Source organism: Rhagoletis zephyria, unplaced genomic scaffold (assembly GCF_001687245.7).
Source record: "Rhagoletis zephyria isolate East Lansing unplaced genomic scaffold, Rhagoletis_zephyria_1.1 Rzeph_scaffold_08464, whole genome shotgun sequence".
Lineage (NCBI taxonomy): Eukaryota > Metazoa > Arthropoda > Insecta > Diptera > Tephritidae > Rhagoletis > Rhagoletis zephyria.
In genome coordinates this window covers 7,623-20,064 of record NW_016165544.1, presented here as the reverse complement: position 1 = coordinate 20,064, position 12,442 = coordinate 7,623, and the positions used below count along the sequence as shown (strand labels likewise).

At 35.7% G+C, this 12,442-nt stretch overlaps 1 protein-coding gene across 1 annotated transcript; it reads left to right on the top strand.

Annotated features, from left to right (window-relative positions):
* The first annotated feature begins 566 nt into the window (after positions 1-566).
* Positions 567-11,532, top strand: LOC108375067 (protein FAM107B-like). The gene is made up of 3 exons (XM_017631148.1): positions 567-621; positions 9,150-9,525; positions 10,161-11,532. The coding sequence occupies exons 1-3, from the start codon at positions 567-569 to the stop codon at positions 10,429-10,431; spliced, it is 702 nt and encodes a 233-aa protein (XP_017486637.1). The 3' UTR covers positions 10,432-11,532.
* The last annotated feature ends 910 nt before the right edge of the window (positions 11,533-12,442 follow it).

The window sequence follows — 12,442 nt, the reverse complement described above, 5'->3', positions numbered from 1 at the left end:
GTTAGTTAAAATATTCAAATGCAACGCTTCGTTGGTGTTCCACACAGCGGTAGAAAATAAAAAAGCAAAGGAAACAAAATAAATCCCTGAATTTACATTAACGAACGCTCAAATTCAATTAAACTTGTTTCTTAATTCAGTTAGCAAAATCGATCTGCATCGACAGCACAGCGGCAGGCACAGAGCCGGGCGGCCAGCACGCGGCACGCAGCAGCAACTATTTACATAGCAACTCGCTACACGGGAGCAATTTATTTAGCAGGCGTGTAATTGCATTGCATTAGCATCGGCGCCAAATAAACAAATAAAATTTTTGTGCCATTAAAATTGAAGCAGCGAAAAAAGTGTTGAAAGAAAAGCCAGTGTGTATGATTTGATAACAGCAGCCAGCTGGCGCTTAATTAAGACACTGCGGAGCAGCAAGTTGCCGCAGCGAAAATAGTTTGAGACACTCCAAGTATCTATTATAACAAAGTCGTTGAGCGGCGGTATCTGATAAAACATAAAAATTTAAATCGCTTTCAAGTGTTTGGCTCAAAACAATAACGCGGCTAAAGCCTATTAAAATGAGTCGCACGCACATCTCGTCCGGCATAATGAGTCGCATGCGAGTTTTCGAAAGTGAGTGCAGCCAATTTGGCTTGTTTTGTCGTAACCGAAATCCGAAATCCGAAATTATTGGTGTTGTCGCTGTTGTGGTTGTTGCTATTTATTTTATTTTTATTTTTTTAATTTCAACACAAATGCATTACATAGTTGGCCAGCTTTCATTCATGGGTTACCTTTTGTCGCTGTCTCTTTTCGTATCCACTCGGCTTGTCATTGTTTTATTACGAAATAAATTTCACTACTTATTTTTTATTTCTTTCTGCTTTGCATTATATTTTATAGATAGTTAAATCTACGCTGTTGCGGTATTAAAATCGCTATAGTTACGAAAAATGGTTGTCGACAGCGGGTAAAATTAACAGCCGAGTTTAAACGATTTTTTTTTTTTTTGTGTATATTTTCGAGTTCATCCAAAGCACTTAGAATTTTTGTTGAAACAGTGGGCAACAACTGCAGCGTCAAACCCCTGCAACGCGGCGCTTTTTAATTAAATCGATTGCCTCAAAAAAGGGGGAAGCTTTAACACAATGGCTTGTCTCATAACATAGAATGTGTGTGTGTGTGTGTGTGCGAAGGTTGTGCGATATTTGGCAGTGAAATTGCAACCTTGAATTGTGAGGGTGAGTTTTTGTTTTTTTTGTATCGAAGTATGTGTGTGTGTCACATTCCATTCTATATGGGGAAATCTTTTGAGATGCGGATTTTTGCGCTGGTGTAATATTTTGTGTTTGTGTATTTGAGTCTGTGTAAAAATTATTTTAATGATCAGTACTGGATAATCCTAGCTAATATAGACTCTCAACTGATCATAACGATCGCACACTGGTGCCATTTAGCCCAATTTAAAATAAAGTATAACTTTTATCTCGATTAGAAAAAGAGGTGTGGCACCTCCATGGAATATTACAATACGGGTATCGATCGCGTCGTTGTATTCCAGAAATGGTGATTCTTAGGAACAAAAGTGTCATAACGGTTTTTAGAAATAATGATGATCTACATTTTTGTCTAACCCATTTTTATGATAAACCTTACCGTTTAGCTGAAAAATGGTAGAAATCAATTTACGTGACCTTTGACGTTGAGTAATTTTTTTTTTCTCAAATCAAACTTGACCGGTCTGGTAGTTAACAATTTTAAATATCAGGTTTAAGTAGAGTAGAAATTAAAAATATTAGTTACGCGGGCTAAAAAGATTTTCCCATATAAAAAAGAGTGGAAAATGGTTTATTAAATTTACTTTGTTTTGAACCAACTGACGAACCCAATACCGGCAGCAGTGGCAATATCTAACGATATACAGCCCGATTCTCGATGAATCTCTAAGGGAAATGAGAATCTCAAGAAATTTTGTTAACATTTTTTCCTTTCTTGCAATCAGAAACAGGCCAAAAAAGAAGAGGCTAGTTTGGGTCTTTATTTTTGAAAAAAAAATACACATTTATAGTATCCACTGGAAAACCTCAGATATGTGTCTAGTTTAGATGAAAGTATTCGTTGTGAATATAAACTCTGTAGACTACTTGTGTGAAAGACACCAATACTATTTAAAATAGTATAAATTTTTTCTAAACAACAATGATCAGAAGTGCAAAAATACATATTAGCAGCTGATTTCAGAATATAATTTATAAAGCCAGCTACTTGAAATCTGTCTTCAAGATCAACTTTCTGCTTGAGAAACTTTAATGAGTGTGCGCGCGCCATAAAAAGCACTTAAATACGTTCACACATATGTATGTATGTATGTGCACATATTTATGTATTTATGTATCGCTTTGAAGCAATTAACCCCTTTTTAGGTGCCAAACAAACCGTATCATCGCGAAACTACTGAGACTGAAATTAACAAAACGTTATTACTAATGGTAGCCCTTTGTTTTTTTTCTACATACATACCCTGAAGGGAAAGCGCACTAGTGCCCAACTGGCTCGGTACTACGGAATTTAGAACCATCACTAGTACAGTTTGATTCTCTTTTGCATCCTAGCCCACCACCAATTTAAAGTAAACAAAATAGTTATAGCTTGGTGCCTCCGCTGCATCCATTTTTCGATAGTTTTGAACCAGTTCCTAACTCGGCACCCCAGATATAAATTTCTAATGAAAAGCTGTTTTGTTCTTTGGGACTTATCACATTTTCTGTAACTATTTTGGACATAGTAAATTTGCTTATCAGTGAATAGAAACGATTAGGAATAAAATACACGGTGGAGAGAATACAGAAGGTGGCGCCGATGGCAATACCGCTAATCGGCTCTCAGGAAATTTGACAGAATCAGCTGTTTTGCTGACGTCACAGTCGAGATGACAGCAGTAGTGATGTGCTGAGTCAGTACTTTTAAGTATCCAATAATCCCGATACTCGGTACCGAAACATTTAGGTTTCGAATAAAAGCGCACATAGGCCAAATATATGGAAAAAACGCTTCAGGGGATACTCGCCTATCAAAACCCGAATGTAGAAGCCAATAGAGCTTTTAATACTGATTCAAATGAAAGATGTATATATGTCGGTTCGAGGCCATAATACGGAGAAACTCTTACTTGTTTGAAGCATTTTTGTTCCAGCAAAATCGGACAATATCATTTTTGTAGGCAGATTCTGTAATGAGTTAGCGACAGATTCGGTAACCAGTAAGCGACAATTTTCGAATCGGTATCCGTTTTATTAATGTATGATATGACATATTTTTATGACAACAATGGCGAAGGTTTAATGCAAAGAATCAGTATCGGGTACCGATAAGGAAGTGTTGGGTACCGAAACCTTTTTTAAGTATTGGGTACCGACAATTCAGCACATCAGTAGACAGCAGTTTTATTTGCCGCTCTCAGTTGTCAACTATACGGTGACGTCACGCCAAAATTACTCTCACGAATTCTGCTGCAATCTTGTATTCTATCATTCTTGAATAAAATAGGTAGTTAGGTTTTTTCGAAAACGATGCATTTTTAAATGTTCTTGCTACTTGTGTCAAAATATAGTTATTTGGAACAAGTGAACTTAGCAACGTTTTACTCTTCGCTAGCGATATGTAAAATGCCATACATAATTTTGTAAAAGTGCCACATTTCGCTGCTTTTGAACCCGTGAGGAGGATCTAGTTACTATCGGACTGTTTCGTTTTTGGCGATAAAGATTTAGCACTGAACCAGAAATTTGGCTTTCAGGTTTCCCTGCAGGGTGTATGTGTACAGGTATACTACATATGTACTATATGTATATACATATGCATATCGTCGTTTAAAGTACAAAACGGCGTATCGTCATTCTGCAAAACCGCGTAACTGACATTGGCTGCCAAAAATTGGATTTGCTCACACAAGCTCTTGGCTCAATCCTTATCCATTCGTCCTGAAATATACTAGGCCGATATGCGATTGCTTTATAAAAAAGAGAACCATTTTGAAATATGAGTGTTTTTACGCTTTAGAAAATAATTTCTACAACTTCACATACGCGGTTTTGCACTTTAACCGACGATATGCATTCAGTATTGTTTGGCGTGCTGTATAAAAAGTTATAGAAGTGCTTCTAAGTCAATTCTGAAGGCATTCCGATTGAAGGGTTCTTTACTGTTATTTTTCGGTTCGTTTGTATGCAATTTATATTTGTTTTATTTTAGCGGCTTAGTTGATTGCTCAATAGGTCAAAGCTATGAATGATTGTAGACATTAGGTTTGTTCGTCGAAAATCCAGCAAGAATTATCCAACACTCAAAATATCAGAGAGTAAGAAAAAATTCTCTCAAATTCTCTCTCATGTTGAGAAACTTGCAAATTTCTGCACGAACGCAAATTTGCAGGAATTTGCAAGTTTCGCTGCCAGCTGGCGTCCACGGTTGCATTTCAAACATAAAAAATTTTTATGGAATTTTTAAAATTCTTTCGGATGGCCAAAAACAGGATATACATGTATATTTCTTGTTGTTCTGACTTTCTTTAACATACATTTCAATTTCTTCATCGTACTAGCTGTCGGGTTTCTTAAATCGACTCTGGTTGCAATTGCATTCCGATTGCGAATACCATTTTTTTCAGCCGAATTAAGTTCAAATCATTGGAATTAACTAAATTAATTATATCAACAATTATTTACTTCCTTTTTTCATAAAAAAATCGCTCGTGTTTATAAATTTTTAAATTTAACGAACTAATTTATTCAAATTATTGTAGACAAAAATGCAACCATGCGCCACAACCACATGTTTTTCGTGTTTGCAAATTCTTGCTGGCAAAATTTTTTCCAGCAAGAATTTGCAACTTCTCTCCAAGAGAACTGTCACTTTGCTCTCACAATTTTTGAGTGTTGGATAATTTTTTGGTCTGCACGAACGCGATTTGGGCAAAAATCGTGATAATTCGTACAAATTCGTACAAATTTTTTGCTCGACGAACAAACCTATTATGAGCTTTGTGTCAGCGCCAAAGTAGAACTCCAAAAACAGGTTGTAAACAAGCGCCAAATAAAGGCATACAATTGCGAGTGCTCTATGAGTTGTGTGCGCTAAATTTCACCAAAACGAAAAAATAACACAAAAAAGAACATTTCGAAAAAAAATCTACTAAAACCGACCGAATGAGTTTGTAGAGACAAGCAAGCAAGCGTCTGTTGAGTGTTATTGCGGTCCCGTTTTTGGCCGTTTTTACCATTTTAGCCAGCTTGACTCGCCTTTGCGAATAGCTCATTAACAAAAACGATTCGGTAACAGTTGGCGGTGACGTTGTCGGAGCTTCGAGCACAATATTTAATTGGCAGAATAAAAAATTAGTAGAAACTTTTAAACTCAATTTGTTCATTAAGGAGAGAAGAAAGCAAAAAAAAAGGGCGCAAATAATTCGAGATGAACGTGAACGATGCGAATGCTCAATGACAACTAATTTAGACGGCTTTTGTTCGATTCTTTATTTATTTAGTTTTATGAATACTAAGTACTAAATATACACTCATTACATTAGACTGTGTCAGATAAAACGAATGTTTTTTTTTCCTTTCGGTTCCGTATGCAGATTTCGTAGTCGGTCAAAAAAAAAATAATAATAATTGGGGCAAAATGTCAGCCCGCCATCTTCATTTGTCAGCTAGCGCTCGCGAAAATAGGTATTCCTAACGAAAAAAAAGTTGTTTCCGCTATTTATTTTAGTAAACAATTATAAAAAACAACAAAAAAACTAAAAACAACTTTGTAGCCCATTCAATTCTAGTATAGCAAGTGCAACTTTGAATTAGCTAGGACTTACGGTTGATTTTTGGCATTTTTTTTTTGTTGACGATCTCAGTAATTATCTTTCATACAAAGTGTGTTCGACGACTTGTTTATACAGAAAAAAATTAGCGAAACCTTCAACAAAACTTGCACTTACTATACTGGAATTGAATGGGCTACCAAGTTGTTTTTGGTGTTTTTTTGTTGTATACATATTTTGTTTATCAAAAAAAAAAGCGGAAACAAATTGTTTCATTAAAAATTCTTATTTTTGTGAGCGCTAACTAAAAAATTAAGATATGGGGCTGAAATTTAGCCACAATTATTTTTTTGTGACCAACAACGAAGTTTTCATACGGGACCGAAAGAAAAAAAACATTCGTTTAATTCAACACAGTCTAATGTACATACATACATATATATGTACTTACACGCATATGTATGTAATTGTGTACCTAAACCTTTGCCTTCTTTTGCTACTTCGTTCTTAAGGCTGCTAAATAAATATTCTTTCCGTTGAGCTCACTGAACACCAATTTGATGCGTGGAAATTTGGGTTAATATGACAGCTGCAATAGTGGCAACAAAAGCGGAGGCAATTGTTGCGGTTGATACCTTTTCTTAGCTGCCGTTGTCTCTTTTGATCTGCCTTCCACCGCACTGCCATCAACAGGTGGCTTATTGTTAGGTGTTTTCGCAGAAGGGCCCGTTTTTCCGCTTACCGGTTACGATGAGGCCGTAAAAGAAAGCGCTTCGCATGCCATGATTTTAGGTGCGGTTTGATTTGACTGAGAAGCATGTCGTCTGTATGCTGCTTACCATTTATCGTCTCTATAAGGTCAGAGAACTACTTGCGGTATGCCTTGAAGAAAGCGGTGACGTCAAACAAAACTCTAAAAGTATTTTATTTTTTTTTTTCTTTTGCGAGTACTCGTTTTGGCACAACGTTCATGCGTTCAGCCCATTTGTATTCTTTGCTGATACATAAATATTTTAATCGTCTTGCCACAGTCGACACCTACTACTCTTGTTAACCTTAATCTGTGTAAGATACACTTGTAAGAATCTTTAACTTTCGTATTTTGCGTTTGTGGCGAAAAAGGTGAGTGTTTTCGAGAAACGCATGCGTTGCGTTGCGCGAGCAGAAAAGTATAAAAAAATAAGAACTTTGATGTTCTAGTTTTCTTTTTTTTTTAGTTCAGTTGTATTTCGAGGTTTTGTTGCTGTTTTTATGTGCTTTATTTATGGTCGCATATTTGTGCTTTTCGCTTTTATGCGAGTTAAGCGCATAAGTTCCTTTTGGTATGGCTGCTGCATTTTCTATGTCTACAACGTAGTGAAGTATGTTTTGCGTTTACAATGGCGCAAATAGTTAGAAAATTCCTTTGTTCTTTTGATAACCACGAACAGGCTCTAATTCTTTGTTGGGCGGAAAATTACGAACTTTGGCTTCTTTAGGTGAAGGGAAATATTAATATTTGTACTCGTAGAAGGCTCAGTTAGTGCACATGCACTTCTCAGGTACCAAACCAAACTCCCTAAAGTAATTAGTTGATGGCACCGCAGAGTTTTTTCAGCGGCAAAAGCCGTCGAGGGTGTGTATAACCTGTAGCGTACAGAGGTCGTACAAAGAGTACAAAATGGCCAAAGCGTCTGCCCAAATATTATTATCATGGTATCAATTCCAGTCTCTCTCTTTCCAAGAAGGATGAAGGTGGTCGTACCTTTTCTATCCAACCAGAGCTTACTAAGAGGAATGACTAGATCATTTGTATATAGTTTCAAGCAGCGACCGATAACGGGTTACAGTTTTGGTTTAGTTCTGCATGAAACAAAATATAATGTCAAGAATGTACCCACAAGAGAACTAAACGGGAACAAAAGTATTGAGGACAGTTCGAGCGGAAATAAAATGAGAACAAAGCCGCGAACGATTCAATTCTTCGATAATAGTACAGAGAGATTTGTTCGCATTTTTGTTTTCTCTGTCGGAAAGTTCCTTAAACTTTCGTTCCGGTTTTGTTCTTTGCCAGAACGTTCCGGTGACTTTTGTTCCAAATTTGTTTTATTGGAAAGGTTCCAGATGTTATTGTTGGCATTTTGTTCTCTTTGGAGACGTTCTCAACAGCTTTGTTATCACTTTCGTTCTTGTTAAAATATTCCCGGATGTTTTTTTTTCTCATTTTGGTACGGTTTTTGAAGCGTTCTTGGGAACAAAACTACGAGAACGACATTTACTTTTAATCATACCTTTTGTTCTCGGTCCCACGTCTTAAGGGCTGCATGACTTTCAGAAAAGATGAAAACTTGTAAGTCGTTCAGCTTGGCTCCGAAATGCCTTCTGGAAAGCTACCATTTCCGCTTGATATTCGCTGCAGTGGTTGGGGAGGAGTCGAAAAGATGTCTCTTGCCTCTTCTCGAATGTGAAAATTCTCCTGAAACAGAAGGTAATGCGAATGGCATTTTGTACCAGAAGAATTAAAAAAAAATACTCTATTAGACACTTCTCTGAAACATGAACTAATTTAGATATCAAAAACTAAGAGAGGCATATCTTACTACTAATTTTAATTTTTATTATTTGTATTTTCAATAAATATCTTAAATAAATTCTATTTAATCTCAACGAAACTACTCGCAATGGACAATGGCTGAACTGCTCATGGACGTCGCTTGTGGCAATTGGCCATTGTTGTGGGCCTTTGAATGGCAAGTGGCGGCAATTGGCATTTTTGTACACACAATGAACCGTGTGAAGCGGTTTTGTGAGCATGCTTTCAAATAAAAATGGAAAAAATACTAAAACATAAAAATAAGTCACAATAACAAAGGAAAGACTAACAACAAGCAGAAAGAAAAAATCATAAAATTGCTATTTGTTACATTTCGTTTGGTCATTTTCGCTTTTGTCATAAATCATTGACTCCAATATTGATTAGCTCTGCTTCTTCTGCTCTTTCTTCAGGCGCACGGTCACTGGCACTGCATATTGTTCGAATGTGTTTTTTTTTTTTTAAATTTTTTTTTAGTTTCTTACTTTATTAGTATTCATATGGGGCAAATATGTAGTATCCACTCAAGTCAACAGCAAGACCGCAATGCCTAATCCGTTGGTCACTTGTTTTGCCTTTGTCCCATTTGTCTGGCCACTTCGCATTCCAGTGCGTCTGTAGAATTGAATGAAGCTTTAAAACTACTTTGTGCAGTTGCCGGTTCGACTCCTCAAGCAGCACGAAAAAAATATAAACCATTCATGCTAAACTGTGACACTTAATTCTTCAAGTTTTTGTACTTATTTATTTCCCTCATCTTTTCTTCCAATCTTGCAGGCACCGATTCATCTGCTTCCAATAGTGACAGTCCGAAAAAGCGTTCAACAACGGTAACATCTGCCGCATCGGCTACCCATTCACCCATAGTATTGACAACATCCATCACCTCGGAAAAGGTTGTGCTACGGGAACCTGGATCCACATCGAACGCTGCTGGCCAAGAGTGGTTTGAACAGAAGCGCCAAGCGATTAGCAGTGCACTCGAAGCGAGCGAACGCAGTACAACAACAATAACAATGATGATGTCGTCGCCACCGCCCGGAGTACAAAAAGACGCCGACGGTCTAATACTACCCAGAAAGCTGATAAATCCCTGCCTAGAGTCCAACGAACGACAGCAGCTACATCGTGAGCTGAAGTTCAATAACAAAGTGTAAGTTGCGAGAATTTTGAATTTAATTCCATTCCTTAGAGGTTATATGACGCGGTGGAACACCTATTTTCGAGCCAAAATAAATCAATTTAATAATCCATTTGTGATAGTCAAACCACCGGAAAGCTTTCCACAGTGGATTAAAGATTATACTTTTCCTGAACTTTACATGATTTTATAACTAACCGATGTTTGTCAGCCCGAGAAGAAGTTTTAACAAAATTATCTGGCCGACGGGTTGGATGCTTAGATTTAAAGATAGGAAATTTAGTATATGGACGTCTTTAATCATTTGTTCGTATCGAGAGGATCGCAAAGCCCGCTTACTTATAATTATTAAAAGGTTTAGAGTGAAATTCAGCAAGATCGGGTCACTGCTGCTTTGAACCCTCTTGCAACTGATTGTTCAGGTGTGAGGTTTTGCTTTAAAAAATACTTCATTTAGATAGGTAAAACCAAGAGTTTCTTTCTTCGACTCTTTAAAAAGGTTCATCCCACACTTTGGAAACATAGCTTTCGAGAATACATACCTCGTTGAGGGAATATCGACTTTATGACGTTCATATGTATGATTTTAGTAGTAACGGAAACCAAAAAATTTGAATTTGTATTTTCTTTCTCTCTCCTTACAACAGCGGCAAAAGTGTGCTGAATCAAAAATCGGAGCTGCAGCGCGCCTACGAGAAACAACGCGAACGGCAGCAACGCCAACAGCAGCATCAGGAGGATCTCTCACCCACCGCCGGCCTTAAAGCTGAATTGAATCGTGTGATAATGGAGCGTGCGCAGAAGCACGAGCGCCAAGAGGGCGGCGGCGAGGACGAGGAGGACAAGCAATATGTGAACCCAGAATATTTGAATGCGCGAGCGAAACTGCGCCAGCAACGGGCGAGCGAGCTGAAATAGATGAGGCTGTCGAAGGGGGGGTGGGAATGGAAACCAAATATATGAAGAAATAAAACACAGCACCCGCGCATACAACAAAAATAACAACAACAACCACAACAGAAGCAAATATTTTTTTTTTCAGCTCAATTTCGAGCCATACAAATACTAATTTAAATAAATTTTACTTCAAGATGATTTTTTTTTTTTTTAATGATTTTGGGACTAACTACTTTGAGGCGTGCAAAATTGCTTATTAATTGAATTTGGAAATGTTAGAGGCGATAGTAGAGCTAAATTTTGTTATACTAAATTAAATATTTGAATATGTTTTCGAGTTATCGCACATCACTTTTTGAAACAGAACTTATAGCTAAAAAAAAAAAAACGAATTCGTCAATTCCTGTTTTGTTCGGATTTTCGAATAATTTATTTTCGTGTAATTACATGTTTATGCGTTAAAGATATGTATTTTTAAATTAGCTTAATTTTGTTTGTAATGTTGTCAACGGAAATTAATTCAAGTAAGTTCAATTGGAAAGTTTGCATTTGCACTTTGTTAGAAAAATTTTGTTTGATTGCATACACTTTATCTGAAAAATATTTTTAGGCGCTAAATTTATTAGAGAAGTTTACATTTACAAATTCAATCGCCAATTTTTTTTTTGCTTGTTTTTATTTTCAATAACAAAAGTCTATAAGTTTAAGTATTTTATTCAATTCTTCCAGCTAATTCAAAATGTAATTTTATTGTCTTAACGCAAATATTTTACTCGTATGAATCTCTTTGTTTGCCTACATTTTCCACTACTTATTCGTAAATTCTCAAAACAACAAAATGTGCTACTAATCATCTATGTATTTACATATTTATATTTAGATGAATGACGAAATTTAAGAAGAAAATGATGTTATTTTTATACATAAAATCACACTTAATCATAAATGTATTTTGTAATGATAATTAATATTTACTAATTACTAATTACTAATTGATATTGTATTGTATAATTAAACTCTATTGTACTGTATTGTATTGTATTGTATTGTATTGTATTGTACTTCTAGTGAAACTCTGACGAAAAATTCTTAAACAACAACAACACAGCACCATGTATGAATCAATGAAACCATAACCCTGAGTTCAACTTTAAACTTAAAATTAATACGAAAAATAATAGAAGAAAAAAAGTTTTAATGAAAATTACATTACAATTAAAAGAATAAAAAACTAAAGCAAACCTGTAAATGTTAATTGTAATTGGAAAGGTCTGAGCGTTGTGACACAGGGAGATAAATACATACAAACGTACTAAATATTTAAATGAATATGTGTATGTATTTAAACAAAAAGAAATCTTAAGGGAAATAATAAATCGTTAGCAGTTCTGTAATGAAACACAAATAAAATCAATAATTATATGAAACGTAGATAATACTTATAAAATTAGTTTTAAATAAATTCTATTGTAGTAAAAAGTTAACAAAATAAAAACCTGTTTTAATTTCAAATGCTGATTAGAGCAGTCGATATATAGAAAAAAAGAAGGTATTGACCAGATGAGTAAATAGTATTTATTGTGCGGGCAACCAATCCGCGCTCGATCACCGAAAATTTTAGTGGAGGCTGCCCAAAGGCCAATTTTACCCATATAAAATTCCTATTCCGTACAGTATGTAAATACATATATACAATACAGATTTAATAGTTAGATTAAGTATACAAATTATTATTAAAGAAATCTTTGCAATCGTAAACCTTAGATGACAGGTGGAGGTATTCGACATTCCATCACTGAAATACTTGGGAATCCTGACAAAATTTATTCCGAGAACCAGTTGACATAATTTTCCGGCATTATCTGCATGTAGAATATGTAAGAACTCCTACAAATGTATTAACTAATATCACGTAAAAGTCAGTTAAAATCTTAAGATAAGTGGATTTAAGGTAGTTTCTCAGCCTGTTTATCTGAGCTCTTTAAGAATTGCCCTCCAAGATGATTATACTTCAGTCTCACTATAGCTGAAC

Excerpts from the sequence above, each read along its gene's own strand:
- LOC108375067 (XM_017631148.1), top strand. The coding sequence starts at position 567 with ATGAGTCGCACGCACATCTCGTCCGGCATAATGAGTCGCATGCGAGTT. Across the intron at positions 622-9,149 it reads TCGCATGCGAGTTTTCGAAA|GCACCGATTCATCTGCTTCC; the intron begins GTGAGTGCAGCC and ends CCAATCTTGCAG. Across the intron at positions 9,526-10,160 it reads CTGAAGTTCAATAACAAAGT|CGGCAAAAGTGTGCTGAATC; the intron begins GTAAGTTGCGAG and ends TCCTTACAACAG.